A 20,299-nucleotide genomic window follows, 5' to 3' on the forward strand; every position below is an offset into this window, starting at 1 on the left:
TTAGCCATTCTGACAGGTGTAAGGTGGTATCTTATTGTGGTTTTGAGTTGTATTTCCCTGATGATGAGTGATGTTGAGCATTTTCTGATGTGTCGGTTGGTCATCTGGATGTCTTCTTTGGAGAGGTGTCTATGCATGTCTGTTTCCCATTTCTTCACTGGGTTATTTGTTTTTTGGGTATTGAGTTTTATCAGTTCTTTATAGATTTTGGATACTAACCCTTTGTCTGATATGTCATTTGCAAATATCTTCTCCTGTCGGTTGCCTTTTAGTTTTGCTGATTGTTTCCTTCGCTGTGCAGAAGCTTTTTATTTTGATGAGGTCCCAATAGTTCATTTTTGCTTTTTTTTCCCCTTGTCTCCGGAGACATGTTGAGTAAGAAGTTGCTGCGGCCAAGATCAAAGAGGTTTTTGCCTGCTTTCTCCTCGAGGATTTTGATGGCTTCCTGTCTTACATTTAGGTCTTTCATCCATTTTGAGTTTATCTTTGTGTCTGGTGTAAGAAAGTGGTCCAGGTTCATTCTTCTGCATGTCTCTGTCTAGTTTTCCCAGCACTACTTGCTGAAGAGTCTGTCTTTATTCCATTAGATAGTCTTTCCTGCTTTGTCAAAGATCAGTTGGCCATACATTCATGCATCCATTTCTGGGTTCTCTATTCTGTTCCATTGAACTGAGTGTCTGTTCTTGTGCCAGTACCATACTGTCTTGATGATTACAGCTTTGTAGTATAGCTTGAAGTCTGGGATTGTGATGCCTCCTGCTTTGGTTTTCTTTTTCAAGATTGCTTTGGCTATTCCGGGTCTTTTCTGGTTCCATACAAATTTTAGGATTATTTGTTCTAGCTCTGTGAAGAATGCTGGTGTTATTTTGATAGGGAACACCTGGAGTTCTTAATAGCTTGGAATGGTGTTGAGTGAGACAAGGAGATGCACTTTTGATACTGTCATATGAGCCGTTTGAGAAGTAACCACAACAGTTTATGATGTGGGCAACAGAGGCACAAGGAGATGGCAGATAAAATTAAATTTCCTTATAACCTGCAGCCCACTGACAAATACTTGAGGCTGGCTGAGTATAACATTTCTCCAGGAAAACTTCCTACTTTCTTCATGTTAATGCTTTGCTAGGTGGAAAAACAACCTTCTGCTTGAGACTAGCTAGGCCTCCAGTATCCTTGAGTCTTCTTTAGCATATGAAAGTCCCTTTGGAAACTTCCCTTTGACTACCATTCCCAGCTCCCAAGTATATGATCAGTCTCTCTTCACAGTCCAGGGGCAGCTCTTCCTGCCCACAGGTCCTGTCCCATGCTTTAATAAAATCACCTTTTTTTGCACCAAAAGATGTCTCAAGAATTCTTTCTTGACCCTCAGCTCCGAATCCCCATCACTCCAAAACCACATCAGTTTCTAGGTTTTAAGTTTTCTGCTTTTCATTCAGACCCTTAACAGTCTGGGATTTATTTTCAACCACTTTTAGTTTCACACCAACGTAGAAAGGAGACTCCTGTAACAACCTCATATTCAGTAATAACATGTCTTGTTTTCCCCATAGTCTTCAGTTTGACATCGAGAAGATGCTCCACCGGGTAACATATGAGAATTTAAACAAGCTAATCCACTTGAAAGGATAGCTTTTCTGGGGAATGTGCCCTTGGCTCTGATAAATCCCTAATTGCCCAAGCAGGGCACCCTGAGTGAAGCCTTAGGGCAGAAAGTCCAGATGACTTGATAAGCTATTGTATCTATCTTCCCACCAAAGGATGTCAGTGTGCTTGTGGTTTAGGTCAAAAGAAATTAGTCTGAGGATTCAGTCTCAATCCAGGTTATGGTTGACTGTTATCTGTAGCCTGAAATTAGCTTACATCTTGACAGAACTAAGTACTCCAAGCTCAGAGGAAGTTTTGCCAAACTTAAAGAACAGGACGTAGATCTGCATTTGCGTCTGTGACATGTACTTGTTTATTGGTGTTTATTTCTCAAAGAACATAATTTTTCCAGCATACTTACACATTCCCAAATGTATTTCTAAATTGTCAGACATTACAAACACTGGCCCCACAGCTCATCCACACATCCAGAGCACACCTACTCTAATCTGTCTTTACGCTGTAAATAAGCCTTCACTGGAACCCGAATCACAAGGAAAACCTACTTTAAGCTTAGGTGAGGAAAGGTAAAACATAACTGTGATGCTGGAGTTATTCAGTTACATCTTCATCCAGAGGGCCTAAGTAGCAATGACGACAACATCAACAATTACCTCAACATCAGTAGCAGCTACTGCTCCTGAGTACTTTCTAGTTATAGTCCTGTGCTGAGCCCCTTGAGTGCATTTTCTCACAAGCTCCCTGGAATAGTTACTATTCATATTCCATTTTATGGAAAAGGAAACTGAGGCATAGCTTCTTGGCTACAGTCACAGAGTAAATGGTGGAACTAGCTAGTCAGGGCATCTAACTCCTGGTGATTATGCTATATGCCTCTAGTTAGCTGTTCCCTAGTATTTTCAGTAAACTATGTCAGCAAAAAGTTAAAGAGAGACCAGACCTTTCTTTACTCTGGTCAGCCTGATAAAGACCCATCCATAATCTCTGGGAGAAAATAAAAGTCATGTGGACAACCTCTGGACACCAAGACAGCACATGAACCCTTGATCTAGCCATTTTCAATTTGGTAATCAGACATGTCCCAGGTGTGGGAAAGTGCAACCTAGGAGAACATACAGGGAACCAACAGATGACAGAGTGTCCATGCACTGGTGGAAACCCAGAGGGGCAGCTCTGCTCTCAGCAGCATCCCCAGGCTTGAAACTTACTCTTCAATAGGGGTTCACAGCCATATCACATGCTTCGTGTCCCCAAACTGGGGAACTTCCTTTTCTTCCTTCACTTCACTGGCAGATATGTCATCTTGTCACTTCCCAAATTTGAAATTCCAGTTGCCTCCCAGTACACATTAACCTTTGTATTCTAAAACCAGTCTTCTGATATATAAAATCATCTACCCAGTCTTTGGCCAAGAGAGTCTCTATTACACCTCTGATATAATTCCTCATCCTTTGTCTGAAAGCAAACAAGGAGTGAAGGGCTGTTATTTTTCCTGATACTGAGCCCGCATTGACTACATTTGGGCATCTCCCATATGGGACTGTCCCATGTAGTGCATATTAATCCACACCGAAATTTTCTACATCTATTGCCACAAACTTCATTCAGAAAGTGTTCACTTCTTTCCGAGGTTATGATAAATTACTCTCCTGAGCCTCTTTCCTACCAGCCTCTCTGTAAATAAGATGCCCAAACTGTCTGCAGATACCAAACGTGACACACCCTTCTCCAGCTTCCATTCACATTCCTAGTCCACTGATCTTGACCTTGAAACCCGTTATACCTCCTTTATTCCTTGGACTTTACTGTTTGGTCTCAACCTCTACTTCAGACAGCAAACAGCCAAAACTCTTCAAGGGGAGGGGCTATTTTTTGTTTTGTTTTGTTTTTTGAGCTGATAACAATATATAGAGCTAACCTTGCTTCACTCACAATAGATCTGCTCAGGCCCTACTGACTCTGAGCTTGTTTCAACTTTCTAACAGGGTGCACCTCAGGGAAAATTCCCTCTCCTACTTCTCCCGTAATATGGTTAACGTTAGGGGTAAACAATTCTGGTGTCCTGAGAGGAAACTCAGAAACATTTCAATACTTTCCTCTCCTTCACTACACAGTTTTTCACGTGCTACCACCACCCCTCCAAGTACACATCTGTCAAATCTACCTCTTCTCCACCACACTCTCTCCCTTTAGACTCTAATGGACTCTTAGGTGGACTATTTCAGTAGTCTACTACTAAATGACCTTCATGCCTCCAGTTTCTTAATATCACAATTTTCCCACTAGTGATTTTTCTAGAACATGAATCTATTTCAACCTCTACTGCCTATAGGAAACAAAAACAAAAGCAAAAACAACAACAACAACAAACCACTTTCTTAGCATAGCATTCAAGGCCCTTTTTAATTGTCCGGAAATTACTTTCTGATCTCACCTGCTCACCTCATCACAGGTAACGCTTGTAGTGTAGCCATACAGTGCTATTTACCATGTCTCAAACCTACTTGGTACTTTTAAACTTCTATGCCTTTGTCCTTCTATGCTGTGCCCTCAGCCTGGAGTGCCCTCTCCCAAATTCCTTTTCACTTACCATTAAACTTATCCTTTCTGTTGTGTTGGTCCAAGCCTATTGATAGTGATGCTATGGGCTAGGAATGCCTGAGGCACACACCTGGCTGTATTACTCATAGAGAAGATCCCACAGACATTTTCTCCACCAGGGCCAATGTTGTGGCTGGACCAGCCCTTGTGGTTTTCATCATGATTACAAGATGCCTACACTTCAGCAAAAACCATCAGGGAACTTTGAGGAATGAGATTTATTATCATGAGTCCTGGACAGTATATACTTGGCATGCTTGAGGCCATGCAGCAAGGTTGTGGGCACACAGAGAGAAAGAGCATGGACCTGGACCTCTGCCTTTATTAAGGTCCAAGGGTGGGGTATCTAGGTGTTCACTTGTTCACTCTTTAGTGGCTAATGTAAAGCAAAGAGCAGGAATTAGGGTGTGGGAAATCAGAAGTGGGATCACTCAAGTGGTCAGTCATCTAGGTTACCCAGGGCTTTTCTGAAAGAGGAAATTTTATGAGTGGGACAGCTGAATTCCCTATCTCGTTGTTTAGCTAGTAGCTGTATCATACAGCTGGCAGTATGTTTATTCAAGATGGATGTACTTTGAAATGGATGCCTCAGCAAACAAAAGCTTGATGTCAGTCACACTACAGTCAAAAAGCTTAGTGTCAGGCACTTATACAGCATTCACTTTTCAATACCCTACTCCTCTGTGAAATGTACCCAACCTCTCTATATCCCGTCTTGGTTGGGCTATTTGTTGTGTGTTCAAATAACTCTGTGTACAATGCTTATTTCACTGTACCATAGTTCTTTGTTTCCAGTGTCTGTCTCCCTATTAGATCTTGGACCGCTGATGGCAGGAATCCTGTCATTCACCCTTATATCCTAGCATATGTCATTTATAGGATATCTATTCTCAACCCTAACCTATATTATATTTATCATTCAATGTAGGATACATCAATTTTTTTCCTATTAATAACAAGAACAATAAGAACATTAGCTAATGTTTCATGAGAGCTTTGTAGGTAGCAGTCAATATTTTACAAACTTTATATGTATTAACTCATTTTATCCTTATATTAGTCCATAGTGTAGATATATACTTATCTCCATTCATAACGAAGAAAACTGAGATTTAGAGGGGTTAAGTTATTTGTCCCTAAGTTATAAATTAGTAAATGATAGAAATGAGATTTGAACTCATATAGCCTGGCTCCACACTCCCAACTCCTAACTATTGTGCCACATTGAAATAGCAAAATGAACCAAGGTGAGTTTTTTCATTTACTTTAGTTCATTTTCTTATTTCCCCAAAACAAATATAAAATGTATGAGTGATTAATTAGATTAATTTGGGTCATACACAAGCTCCACTAATATTTACTCAAGTGATATAGGATGGGGGTGGTGATTCTGGGTGGTACCAGATTTTGGCCCCTGTGTGATGTTCTTCCAGCTACATAATAGTCCCCAAACCTCTGGGGGTGTCTTGAAGACTCCTCCATTGTCCCAGTCACTCTTCCCTTACTGAAAATGTCATTTTTTACACTTAGTCATCAAATACAATTCTTAGAGAAAATCGTATCTCCTCCCCCACCACCCAGCCCCTGTCAGCAGGAGGTTCAAAAGAACCAAAATTGCACCTAGGACCATTGGGATTCACACAATAAGACTAAGCCCTAGTAATATTTCACTGCCTTTCTGGAGGTGCTAAGTGATAAGGATCAGAATGGATTTTGTTGACTTTAATGGGAAAGTGAGCCTTTTGTTAGTTACTCACCTTGCTTCCCCTCCAAGAAAAACCCAACTTTGGAGCATTCTTTTGGACCATGATTGGATATGGGAGCATCCTGAGATTTCAATATGTCTAATAAAATTCGCCAAAGAATGGAGGCGCGATAGGAGGGGAAGTGCATTATGGTAGTACAGAGATGTGTTTTGCTCTGAAAATGGAGCTGGATGCTCATTGTAAATGAGGAACCCAGAGTGAGATGTTTGAGAGCACAGCTGGGAATATGTGCAAAGCTCACTTTCATTTTCATTTGAATACCATAGAGGCAGCACTCAACTTGCTTAAAATTAAAAGGTACATCAAGAATGCAAAACATTGTATAAAATTTTAACCAGTCAGTCTTTTTAGTTGCTTTTTAATCTCTTATTGGTTGTTTATTTTTCTATACTGTATTTTCATAAATGTTTTGGGGGCTGTGTGGTTGTTCATCATCCACCCTTGGCTTCCCTTTTCTACAATTGCATGCACCTTTACAGTTAGGTATCCACCACCTGTACCTAATCTTTGTAATCACATTGTGCTTCCTTTTCACCTTGTTTCTCTCTGCTCTTTCTGCTTGGCTCTACGCATACCCTCTCTTCTCATTGCTCTTCAGACACCTTCCTTTCCTTCTTTGACCTCTGACTCCAACAGCCTACCAGTAAATTTGAAACAAATTCCAATCTGGGAAGTTTGGCCCCCCCTTAAATGAAAATAATATTTTCCTCTGAAATCTCTGTGGCTCAACCGTAGGTATTACTCTAATATATTCAAGGTTGTCCATTGCAGAGCTGGAGACTAGAAGGTTTGATCTTGAAATTAGTGAGCAGTGAGCATGGCAGTGAGCATTGGCCTCAGGGATTTTTTTAAGTACTGATAATAATAAAAACAATAACATGGACAATAGCTGCTAACATTTCTTGAGAGCAGGTACCAGGTACCAGGTCCTAAGGTACCAGGTCCTAAGCTAACCACTTTTATAAATATTTTCTCATTGAATCCTCACCAGAAGTCTGGGGAGCATGTTCTGTTATTATCCCTATTGTAATGAGGAAACCAGAGCACAGTGAGTGATGCAGGTCACACAGCAGTGAGAGGCTCTTAATAGCTGGGCTTCAGTGACACCTCAGCAACCACAGGGTAGTTGTGAGTCCTGGGATTCCAGCTAGGGCTGATATATCATGAAGAGCACTGGCAGGTAGAACCAGACAGGTGAACACAAGGTGGGCCAGGGTTGCAGTAGCCAGAGCAAGATGATCACAGGTGCTACAGAAAGGGTTCAGTCTGCGAGCAGAGATCAGAGTTGGAGGTACAAAGCTACTTACAGTCCAAGTCAATGAAAGCAGACAGTAATGGGGAATCTGAAACAAGGTAGGGCAACAAGATGGATGGTTCATGGTGGTGATCAGAAGATTAGGGACTGTAGTGGAACGTTCAGGAAAGGAGGTAGTGCATGACAGGTACCCAGTGGTTGCCACGCTGGAGTTTAGAGGGAGGGGATTCAATCGATGGGAGACGCACTGGCAGATCTGGTGGGGCCACAGCTCAGGGACCATTTTGGGTAATGCTCAGAAATAAGGACAGGTCCGGTTACCAACCCTGGGGCACTGTATCTGGATCAGATGAACAGAAAGGGGGCTTGATACCACAGGAAAGATACGTGCCATACACCTGTGATCTCTCACCTGGGGACCTGCTATAAACACACATAGCACTACAAGCTGTGTGCCATGGTGTCTTCTTTCTATTAGTTTCTCAAACCCATAGTGTGTAAATGATCTTTTATACCTAAAAGTGAGTGGATTCAAGGTTAACCCTAACAGAATGTCACTTTCACACTCTGACTTGCTCTCTTGAACAAGAGAGTAAGAGACACAGATGCAGCTGGCATGTTTGCGTAACCCTGGGGATGCTGTGTGAACGTGCCACACGTGCTGATATCAGTATATTTATCTCAGTAGAGAAAAGGTGGAAAATTGCCCTCAGAGGCAATGGGGACTTGGTCTGTGGAAGTAGGGCAGAGAGTGGGGCAGGGAACAACTGTGTTTTACTGTAATCGCTTCTATAACATTTCAGTTTTATTGTTTTGTTGTGTATGTGTGCATATCTGTGTGTTGTAAACTTGAAAAAATGTATTAAATTTGACTATCAAGCAATCAGTCCCATACTAAATTAAAAGGTAGAAGGGAGCACAGAGACCATCTGCTAATATATTGTTGCAGGCAGGAAATCTAGGCAATCTAACTGGCAGATATAAGAATTTTTAAAACAGAAAGAATAGTAGCCAGAGACCATTTAATGTGGGCATAAAGAGGTTCATATAGTGCTTGGAAATCATTATAACACAGCGAGTATTACACTTTATGGGGCCGGTGGTGGTGCTGGGACTTCCAGGAAAGATCCAAGTATCCCCATCACATTCTGTTTAAGGAGGCAGGGAGCCAGGTAATGTATTTTAGCAGGGTTTTTATCAAATGAGGTAAAATAAAGAGAGGAAGATACTGTTCTTATGTGACTTCCCTTCATAACACATAAATTACAGTAAATGTTTTAGATTTTTCTAATTAAACTTGCCAAACTGCACACTCTCTGAGGACAGGGCCACAGCTGCCCCAAGAGGGAAGAAAGAACTTACATAGAGTTTCTCTTTCCTCAAGCCACAGGAGATGTTTAGTCTGCTCAAGGCCAAGAAGGGCCACAGGCCTGGCCCCAGGAGCAGACTTTGGCCTTCCATGAAATGGGAGGAGGGAGGAAGCATTGTTCTTGCTCCCAGTAGAACAGCATTTCTCAGGCCTCTGAGATGCTTCTCACTGAGTCTCACATAAAACCAAAGAACTTAATCTGCTGCCATCATTCCTCAGCTCCATCTGGCTGCTGGAATAATTGAAACTAGAAACGTCTGCTTTGATTGCTGCTGGAAAGGAAAACTTAAGTTTTCGTGGAAAACCTTAGTACTGCCTCAAACAAGAAACCTTATTGGGTTTCTTGTGAAATTTGATTTCTGTCCTCTTGAGTTTTCTAGACAGGGAACCAGAAAAAGGCCCTAAATAGATGCAGCAATGGGAACTTTGGGACCCCCAGTTCAATTCATAGCCTAGATAGGTGCCAGGTAGTCCATTGAGGAGGGGGACAGGGAGAAGGGGGGTCTAGGCTTACCCAGAAATAAAGCCTCCTAGGGGTCCTCAGCATCAGCCAGGGAGCTCAGAGCCATCAGAGCTTTGAATGTGGCCCGGCATCATGAGGCGGGGGGCCAGGGTGTCTCCACACCTGTCCCTCACTGTTCACAGAGGTTGGACCCAGGCCATCTACACCACAGCGTCACTGCCTGGACCCACCTTGGAAGGCCAGGCCCTAGTTCCCCCTTCCCTCTTTCTCCCTACCCCTTCCTCATTTCCTCCCTGTCTCTCACCTCTCCTAGGCTTCCACCCTCCTTGCCCCTTCTCCTGTTCCTCTCCTCCCCAAGACTTCTCTCCCCCTGCCTCCCTCCCCATGCACTGCCTCCTTCCTCCCTTCTTTCTTTGGGAAGCCAATGCCTTACCCATTAGGCCACAGGGTGACTCTCCCTCTCCTCTTTCCTCATCCCTACTCGTCTCTCCTCCCTGACCCCTTTCCCTCCCTCCTTTCTCATTCCCTCTTTTCTCATTCCTTCTCTCCATCTGACTTCAAATAGATAAAAGAGATCTTTCTACTCTAAGAAAATCAAAGGTTAGTCCCTACCAGAGGCTCTTCTCAGTTCCACATACAATAAATAGCTACCCATTTCGCTCCCTGGTTTAGAAAGAAGAGGCTATTCATTGCCAGAGGACAGTGATTTTTTTGAAGCATCAGAAGTATTTTAAATAAGCTATCTCTGCGCTGCTTTCCTTTCACTGGACAGCACACCTGCCAGCTGCTGGCTCCTCACCCTGCTTTCCCCTCCTCCACCTGGAGAACAGAATGGCAAGGGGCTTAAAGAAGTGTTTTCAGGGGTAGGAGTTAAAGGGAAGACCCCCAAAGCTCTAGGAATTGAGGCATTCACAGGACAGGTGCTGGTGGAGCTTGGGTGGGATGTCTGAGGCCCTGAGCTGCTCCCCCTAGTCCTCCCCTAGTCTTCCCAGCCTGCCTCCAGACAGACAGAGGCCCACTCTGGAGCAGAGGAAGTTCAAACTCCAGGACCCTCAACTGCTCTGGCCCTTTCGAGGCCCTGGGAAGAAACCCAGCATTGTGTTCCCATGGTCCTATGTTTTTGCAAGATTTGCAAAAGGAATATATTTTAACCACAGTGGGGTTTGATGACTCTTTCCACTACAGTTTCCCCTCAGTCATACCTCTCCTCTGGTCTGTTGGCCCTGGAGTGGGCATTTGGGGGATCCGACTCAGGGGAAGCTGAGTTGGGAATGCATTTAGTTTATATTTAGTAGGATATGTTTGTGTGGTCTGCAGTCACTTCTGTGCATGGGCAAGTCATGGCTGGCCATCCCAGTGCAGGAATGGCTTATAAGAATAGTGCCACAAGGCTGAATCAAAGTTGAATATGTCCTACAGCGCCAGGCTTCAGAAGTCTGTTGGCAGTTGTAGAAAAACAAGGCTTGAAATGTCCTGAGCCTGAAGCTAGTCTGTGGAAAATTCTTCCAATCATGAGATGTGTAAAATTCCAAGTGGAGGATTCCGTTCTCATTGGTGCCCCCATCAAAACAGAATTCAGGAATATATTCGATGACGCAGTATATACACTGACAAGCCCACTGTGCTTTGTTTATGGGAATTGCACAAAATGAAATTTACCAGAAATCTTGTGTTTTCAGGGCATTAATATGTAGCAGCACTGCACACAGCTGGCATGTCTGTAAGCAGGCATGCTTTAGTGCCTCCCAATTATCAATAATTTCGATCGATCTTGTTAGAGGAAAGCCTACCTTATCTTCCTATTCTCTCTTGTACAAAATCATTGCCATGTAAAGAAAGTATCAAAGTATGGAGGCAAAACTTACAGAGGAAAAAGTTATTTTAAAAGTGTGTTAGGCAGTTAATTCGAGTATTAATTATTTTATGGATTTTGAAACGTCTGTTGCATTTGCCAGATTTTTAAATCATGAAACGTTTTGTAATTTACTTTTTCTTTCCCAAAAGTCATTTCCATACCCAATTTTGTGGTCATATTTTTGTATTAATTTTTTTTCCTTTTTCTTTTTTTACTGTTTATCTATTTTGAGAGACAGAAAGAGCATGAGCAGGGGAGGGGCAGAGAGAAGGGGAGACACAGAATCCAAAGTAGGCTCTAGGCTCCAAGCTGTCAGCACAGAGCCCATCATGGGGCTCGAACCCACAAACCATGAAATCTTGACCTGAGCCGAAATCAGATGCTCAACTGACTGAGCCACCCAGACACACCGTATTACAGGCTCTTTTAAAAAGAGGCCCCCACGTCAAATTGTTTAAGCCTCAGGCCCCAGAACCCTGAATCCTCTCTACTGGCAGCTTTGGTGAGCATCTGGACAAAGGCCTGTTCTTTTCTGTCTCCAGGAGCCTGCTCCAACCCAGCCCCCACATTCCAGGAGCAGTTTGGTCAATGAGTCCTGCAGGGATAGCAGGTGGCCTTTCCTCCAGGATCTCTATTTTCAGGGCTGTGGACATTCTCAGGCTCCTACTGTTATTGAGAGACAGCAGTGAGGAACAGGAGTTGGTGCTCAATCTCACTAGCTGTGCTGAGGCCCAGCTGTACAAGTTCTTATTTTGACACGAATGCATTTGAGGTTCTTTTGATTCAGGGAGAGGTAGGATGGTTTTCTGCCAAACCTTTCCTTTGATCTGTATCATATTTGGTTCCAGTGATCTGCCACACAAAACTGTTGCGTCTCATCTGCAGCAAGGCTCTTACCAGTTTTCTCATTTCTTTAACAGAGTTGGTGTGGATCTGGATGAAGATCTGAAGGAGCCCACCTCACACCAGGCAAGTCAAAGAGGCCAATTCATAGAGTATAGAAATATAAAATGTTCTGTTCCATGGAATCTTCCATGCTTGTCCAGCATGTGGCCAAGGGGCTCAACCTAAAGGGCACTGCCTCCACTGATAAAACACATCCAATGGCTATAAAATACCTGGGAATACAGGGTATCAATAACCTTTGTATAACCTTTAGAATGCTTAGAACTAGAATGCACTTGCACCCTCTCTGTGGCAACAAGAAGCTGGAAACTCTACAGTATAGAAGCAAGAGCATGGTTCTTGGAATGAGGTAGCCTGGAGTTCAAATCCTCTGCCCAGGGACTTGCTAGCTAGGTAATCTCAGTGAAATTTATTCAGTGCATGTCCAATGCATGTTGGGCACACATGCCCAAATGGACCTGTTTCTCCTGCACAGCTTCTCATTAATCAGGTCTACGTGTATAGAAATATTGAAACATTGAAAATTTGCAAAAGCACAGCAAAACTGTCTAGGTGATCCATTCCTAACTTAACCACACAACCATTCTCTGCAGAGACCTGAAAATCCTTAGGGAAATTTGTTCAAAATAATGTGCTGTTCCCTCAAGTACAGGAAATGTATTCCCCAAACTCTGAACTTGAACCTGACATCGCAGTAGAATCTGCCATTGGCAATTTTGCATTAGCCATTTCTAATTCAGTACTTAAAACAATTGTGTAGGAATGTTGCACCTTTTGTTGAAATTGTAAGCAGATAGACACAGTAGTATAATATAAATAAGTGATGTAGCTTAATGACTCGTGTTATGATCATACCTGGATTTAAAGAGGATCCATCTCTTTTATTTTGTGATTTTTTTTTCTATAATGCCATCAGTGAGGCACAGCTGGTTAGTGCTCCTGGGCAAAATGTTGCTACTTTCCTGGTTTACATAGACATAAAGAAGGAAGGATCCTGTGCTCTATAAAAAGGCCTGGAAAATTAAGTTGGTGATGATCCTGGCTTATTGTACTTTCAATTTTTTTTTGTACATGTGTTTCAAGGCCAGGCTGGTGCTGTTTTCTCAGACTCCATAGCCCAGGAAACACACCTCACTGCAGGAGTGAGCACAGCAGGTGTGCCAGCACACTGGGATTGGGGCCAGCTTGGTGACCTGAGAAGGGAGAATAAAGCCCATCTCCTTACACTCATGGGCTGTAATGAGTAGTTAGTAAGGTGCCATGGTGGCTGATTTTTGAAAAGCATTTTCATCTCATATAGGTCAACTAATCCATCCTCCTACCTTCAAGCAAAACTTTTATCTAAATTCTATCTTTCTCTTCTATCTTTTTCTTTAAAAGAGATAGAATAAGAAAATGCATCAAAGCAAATTCTTCATCTTTCTCTAGCTGCCTAATATTTTGAAATCACATATAATTATTAGGAAGATTACCTAGGAGCCTAACTCCTTCCTTTTACAATTTAAACATTTTATTTTAGCTCATTCACACCATTGCTAATTCAGTAATAACTCCTACCTGAAGATACTTAAACCAGTAGAAAGTAGTAGTTGTTGTTGTTGTTGTTGTTGTTGTTGTTGTTGTTGTTAGAGACATGAGATAGGGCAACTAGGTCCAGTGAAAACTGCATTGTATTTGAATCTCCAACAGTTGTTTTACCTCTTTGAGTCTCAGTTTCCCTATGTGTAAAATGTGGTTGATAATAATGTCTACTTCTCCAGATTGGTATAACGATCAAGTGAAATTATATTTATGAAAACTACGAAACTTAATTTAGTTAAACTCATCTCATCTTATGAAGGATTTGTGGCAGCTTACCCATAGAATAAAATAATAGTAAAATATTTTAAGAGAATTTTAAAATTCAATAAATAATATTACTAACAGCAGAAAGTCAAAACCAAAGGGATAAAGAGAATCAAGAATAAGCAGATCATAAGGTCCTATATACTTGCTTAGTCAAGCCACAAGTGAGCTTTGGTAGCCAAGGCGGGGAAAGAGGAAAAAATAATCACTAATATACTAAATTATTATCATTAGAGGGAAAAAGTGTACTCTCTCCTCAAGCAGTACAAAACTTCACAGGCCACCGTTTTGAAAGATATTTCTCACTTGGGGCTTCCTGTACAGGACACATAAAGAGCTGTACAAATGTTAGCTAACTAATCTTATTACAAATTACATGGTTTCTACTGAACTTCTGCTCCTTCAAATAATTTTGTTCTTAAGAGGTGTCCTGGAAGTGTTCCTATTCATAATAATATTTGACTACCAAGGTAGCTACATTTCAGAAAGAGATTTTCTCCAAACCTTGGAATAATTCTTATCTTCCGTGTCAAGTATAGGAAACAGTGGCATTGAGCTAGAAATTAAAAAAACAAAACAAACAAACAAACAAACAAAAAAACAGTGTCCATGCCGCTGCCAACTGACCTGGACAGTTTTTTTGTTTTTGCTTTTGGTGGGTGTTTTGGTACTTTCCAAACCATGTGTCAAGAACCTCTTTGCCCTCATTTTGCCTGACATCTCTTTGCTTATTATCAGCATCTGTTGCTCTGGAGGACTGAAGAGCATAAACCCTCATTCTTAGGAGGATTGCATGTTTCCACTTGGTTTGCATGTATTCAATTGGGCTTGTGTTAACAAATAAGATGATTTTCGCACCAACTTCTAAAAATAGAAGAAAAAGAGGAAGACTATTTTTACCAAAAGCTAAAAATTTTACAGTTATGGCAACTACTGATTGTATACTCTCAAAATCAGTAACAAACACACGTTATTATATTTTTTAAGGAACTTCTTTCTCAGTTGGTGGACAGTAAAACAGCCTTTGGGAAATGCGAACTTCTGTCACTAACCAGCAATGTCACCATTTTCCTTTTTGCTTTGCAACAGCTTTAGAGTGTGAATGGTATTATACTTTTGCTTGTACCAGACCCAAAAGCTTTAGAAAGCATGTTCTACATACAGGTATTAAAGTTTAAATATGTACTCTATGCAAATGTGCTTCTTTGAGAAATGGGAGATAGTACAGTTGTGAATTTTATGTCTCTTAAATTTAAAAGCAAAAACAAAAGAACTCTGAGACTCCCACCCCCTCCCCTACTCCCACCATAAGAGGTTTTCCTTGTAATTGATGCTGAGTTTTTGAAAACACAGCACTGCACAGAAGTTGAGAATCACTGGAGCATCACACTTGCCTTAATATATTAATAGAAATTCCTGCTGCCCAAGAAGGCTCACCACTGTTGCTTCTTTTTCCCTTTTTGCCATTTTTCTCATAATCATTCTAACATTTGTTGAGTACAGACTATTGTTAACACTTCTAAGCACCCTGTCTGTATTAATTCAATTTCCAAGATAACCCTATCCCTATGAGCGGATACCATTGTTATCCCCATATTACAAATGAGGAAACTCTATACAAATAAGTTAAATAGCTGGTCCAAGGGTACATAGCAAGAAGAGGTGGAATGTTAATCTAGACAATCTGGTTCCAGAACTTCCACTCTGAAATGGTATGCTCTCATGCACTCATTCATTCATCCATACAATCCACCATGTCAGAGACTAGTCTACATGTGAAGAGGATGCAGCAGTTACCAGTTCAAAGTTTTCACTCACAGAGCTTTTGTTCTAATGGACGATGCTGATGAGAAAAAAGGTAAATGATGTGAGTACAGCAGATAAGAGGATGGTGAACAATGGAGGAGAGGGTATTGCCTCATCAGGGCGGGCCTTTGTTTTTATTTTTTATTTTTTAATGTTTATTTATTTTTGGGAGAGACAGAGAGACAGAGAGACAGAGAGAGCACAAGCGAGGGAGGGGCCAAGAAAGACAGAGAATCCAAAGCAGGCTCCAGGCTCTGAGCACAGAGGCCAATACAGGGCTTGAACTCACAAGCCATGAGATCATGACCTGAGCAGAAGTCGGACACCTAACCAATTGAGCCACCCAGATGCCCCAGGGTAGACCTTTCTAAGGAAGTGGCATTTGATCAGAGGTCTGAATGATGTGCAGAAGTGAGCTGTGTGGGATCTGGAGAAAAAACAGCCCAGAAAAAGGGTACCGCAAGGATGAAAGCTGTAGAGTCACAATGGGTTATGGTGTGCTCCATGAGTAGCAGGAAGGCCAGTGTGGCTGTGAATTGGTGAACAAGTTAGGAGAGATGGACATGAACTGGGAGAAACAGAGAGCAGCCAAATCATTGGCCAAGGTGATAAGTGTGGTTTTATTCTACGTGTGATGGAGGGAAAACCCTTAAAGGTTTGGAGCTTGGAAGTAATGGAATCAACCCTTTTTAAGAACTCATTTTTCTCCCATCTGTACTCTTCCAACTATTACAATGAGGTTAATTTTCATCTTTTCTAATATAATTTTTATTTTTTTTTAACACTGTGCTTCTCTATGTGCTCTCTTAATGCTCACTTCCAATTTTTTTTTTTTTTTGTTCCCATAGTTTCTTCATTGAAATTCTGGTTTTGGTTGTCACTTATGCTTCTGTGTAACCTGTGTGGATCAGTTCTGGTCACTGCAGCTCAAGAAAGTCAGAGCAGAGCTGAGAAAGGTCCAGAGAAGGGCAACTTCAATAACTTAGCAGAGGGCGATTAAAAGGATTACTATTTCTCCTGCAGAAAGATTAGCACTAAGAAGGAATACAATAAAGTATCTATAAAAATGTGAAGAGTGTGAGTAAGGTGAATGAAGTCTTGTTTGCCAATTCCCAGAAAACCATAACCTGGAATACCCCTAAAATCTGAAAGCGCTCATTTGAGGAAGAATAAAAGGATTTGTTCTTCTGCAATTGATACTTATTTCTCATGGTCATCTAGAGTTGCAAGGGCTGGAAATATAAGTAGGTTCAAGAGGAGAAGAGATTAATTAGCAGATGCTGGTATCATCTCATCTTTAAATAAAAATTAATTTTTCCCTGTGAATTCTCAAATCTAATATCCTAATTAACATATAGGAAACAGAATAAATATTCATATATATATGAAAAATATATATGAAAAAATTAATTTTTCCCTGTGAATATTTTCAAATGTCCTAAGAAACTTATAGAAAACAGAATAAATATTTCCATGTGTGTATATACACACACACACACACACACACACACACACCCCAGATTTAACAATTAACATTTTTCCAAACTTGCTCCTATACTGTTGGAATTGACCTCATAAGAATATAAATTCCATACTATACCTCCACAAATATTTCAGAAATAGAATACTAAGTTCTATAAAATTGACCTGACCCAGATGAGGGGTTTTTATGTTGCATTTTAACTAGTAGAATTTTGAGAAAAATAAAAGGGATTTTTCACAGCAAATATCCTAGGTTTTCCCTTGGTAATACTGACTTTATTTGGGTTATAATTACTTTTGTTTTATACATCCAAAAGTGTGTTTCCTCCAACTAATTTTTACTGCATAGGACTAAATTCCATATATTTCTCTTACCTATACATTCAATCATTGCATATTCTAGAAAGCAGGAATGATAATGAGAAAGAGGAAGTGGAAGAAGATGGCAACTACCATTTAGTGAGCACTTTTTATATATTAGGTGCCATGTGTATACCCACTTTTCTTTACCGTGGCCAATCAAAACACCTGTTATCACCCCTAGTTTATAAATTACGAAATTGAAATTCAAAGAATTAAAAGAACTTTCCCAAGACTACCACCACAACAACAAATTCCAGACACTTCAGCAACACCCAAACTCTAGTCCCTAGTTCCTTGATTCAGTGAGATGGCAGCTCTCTGCTTGGATTGTTCTCAGCGTGGACTCTACCTTCTTGCAGTGCAGTGGGAATAGGGCCTCCAGGCAGGGTCCAGGAGAATATAGGCTCACCTCATCCGTTGTCCTTCTCTTGAGAATCACAAGCTTTTGCTGCCTGTCATCTAATACCTAAATTCTAACATATTCTTATGAAACCAGTTATTCTATGATTGTCAACCATTACATATTTTAGAAGTAGGTTTATAAGGGAATACATTGTTTTGTTTTATTTTCAAATATATAATACTATATATTCCAATCACAAGTCTCAATATGAGACTCTTATCTTTGCTTTGGTGTTTGTGGTTTGGGACACCATCACTAGGGGACATTATGAGTAAGATACTCCAAGGTGCATTTTCCATTATGATGTGTGTACATGGATGTAAGTGTGTGTGTGTGTGTGTGTGTGTGTGTGTGTACATGCATATAAAAGAGCACACCAACTAAATTGCGATATAAATCAGGCATTAGTTAAGAATACTATGAAGTATAGTGAAATGATGTGAATCTCCTCCTGCCTGTAAATTGGTCCATCATTTTATGCCTTATATTCAGTCCTAAATCCCTAACATGGTATACTAGATCTAGGATAAGTTTTGATATAGTCTTAAGGGGGAAATATATCTTCTATACCCCAAATATGTTACCTTTGTGAATGCACTTTGTAAACTAGAGTTGTGACGTATCATCTTATTATCTCTTCACAATTCCCACTCCAATGCCTTTTACACTGGGAACTGATGATTCTAGTATATAGTTGTATTAGCTTTCTATTGATGCATAACAAATTATCCCAAAAATTAGTGGCTTAAAACAGCAAATATTTATTATCTCACAGTTTCTATGGGTCAGGAATTTGAAAGCAACTTAGCTGAATGTTTCTAACTTGAGGTCTCTCATGAAGTTGCAATCAGAATGTCAGCTAGAACTACAGTCATCTGCAGGCTTCACTGGGGCTGGGGGATCTACTTCCATGATGGCAGAAGGCCACCAGTTTACTGCTGACTATCGTCAAGAAGACTCATTTCCTTACCACATGTATCTCTCCCTCCATAGAGCTACTTGAGTGTCCTCACAATATGGCCCCTGACTTCCCTCACATGGTCTAACACCAGATAGCACGGAGGAAGCCACAATGTCTTTTTATGACCTAGTCTTAGATATGGCACACCATCACTTCTGCTCCATTCTAATGATTAAAAATGAGTCACTAAGTACAATCCACATTCAGTAGGAAGGGAAATCAATCTCCATCTTTTAAAGGAAAAAGTGCCAAAGAATTTATGGGTATATATTTTTAAACCACTGCAATATTATATTATATTTATCTGAACCAAATAATTTATTTTCCCCTGGATTAACTTGGATGTCCTATACAGAAAGGCTATTTGAACAAGCCCTTTCTTTGTAGCTAAACCATGAGTGTAGCCCATCTGGTAGCTTATCTTTGTCTACATGTCACCGTAACAGTTTTATCCATCCTTGACTAGCTCTTTCCTTCATTTTTTCTTCCCTAAGCATGTATTTTCTGACTATACCTTCTAGAGAATATTTATGAATTCATCACGGCATGGGGATGGTGAGAAGATTTGTATAAAGTAGTTTCTATGTGGAAGCTAAGAATTAATGATATACATTTTAAAATGTAAATTTGGAAAAATTTCCTATTGACCTTCAATTGTATTATGCTCCTTCCTCAAAATCCAGAATTTTTTCTCCTTAGGGGCACAGAATCTGGCCCTCTCCTTGGAAATTAGAAAATCAAGGCAATAAACTTGAAATTATTACATAAATACATTTCAAATTGTGGGGAAATGGCAGATCAAAAGTACTGCTATCAAATTTTATTCAAAGGTACAACTTGTAAAAATGCTCTGGAACCCATAAGGAGCTCTACGGGCTTGTTATGATAATTATTTGTCTTTATTATAATTCTGTGCAACTTCCACTGACATTAATATTGGATATGAAATCTCAAAAAATAGAAAGGAAAATCTCTGTCTCCTAATCCATGGAATCCCCCTGAAATGAGGAGCAATCCCACATGATTATCCCAGAGCAGAGTTCATCCAGTTCACTTAACAAAGGCCCCACATTTGAATATTGATAGAGGAATGTATTTGCATTTGCTTAGTTCTTTTTCATTAAGGTTAATATAACAAACAGTCCCTTCTTGCTTCACTGTCTGGATTTCACAGATTTCTGGCCTGAGCCTTTTGTTTTCTCCCAGAGGTCTAAATAAGCATAAAACAGAGAACACCTTCACAATTTTCCTATTGCTTCCTCTCTGGGGTGGTGCTAAGGGTGAGGGCATCACTTAAAAGGTAAGGACTCACTCCCTTCTGTGCTCAGTCACTTCCCAACCTCTGGTTTATTCCTTTGTCTAAGGAGGAAAAAGAAAGATATCTAATGTCCCAGTCGCTTTTACCTTTTCCCAGAAATAGAAGATAATAAAGGAACCAGAAATTGCACATATATCAAGCACTCTGCTTCTTAGAAGTATCAAGGGCAAATAAAAGTTAGGATTCAATGCTCTTGAATCTCTGGTTTCCATTTACAACCGTGAAACATGAGGCTCAGAGTTGATAAGTGTATTGTTATTAAATGGTAAACGGTAGAGAGTCAGAACTCAAATCTTGGTTT

The 20,299-nt window shown here is 40.6% G+C and overlaps 1 protein-coding gene across 17 annotated transcripts in view; it reads left to right on the top strand.

The window, feature by feature from the left end:
- Positions 1-20,299, top strand: part of SLC9A9 (solute carrier family 9 member A9) — a 698,450-nt gene that overhangs the window by 570,649 nt on the left and 107,502 nt on the right. For all 17 annotated transcript variants that reach the window (XR_008297954.1, XM_053221337.1, XM_053221339.1 and 14 more), the window contains one exon: positions 11,835-11,887. Coding sequence is in view for 16 of the 17 variants with exons in the window: in XM_053221337.1 (XP_053077312.1) it covers positions 11,835-11,887 (53 nt within the window). In the remaining variant the exon portion in view is untranslated. The remainder of the gene's footprint in view (positions 1-11,834; positions 11,888-20,299) is intronic.

The sequence above is a fragment of the Acinonyx jubatus genome, chromosome C2, assembly GCF_027475565.1.
Source record: "Acinonyx jubatus isolate Ajub_Pintada_27869175 chromosome C2, VMU_Ajub_asm_v1.0, whole genome shotgun sequence".
NCBI classification, from domain to species: Eukaryota; Metazoa; Chordata; class Mammalia; order Carnivora; family Felidae; genus Acinonyx; species Acinonyx jubatus.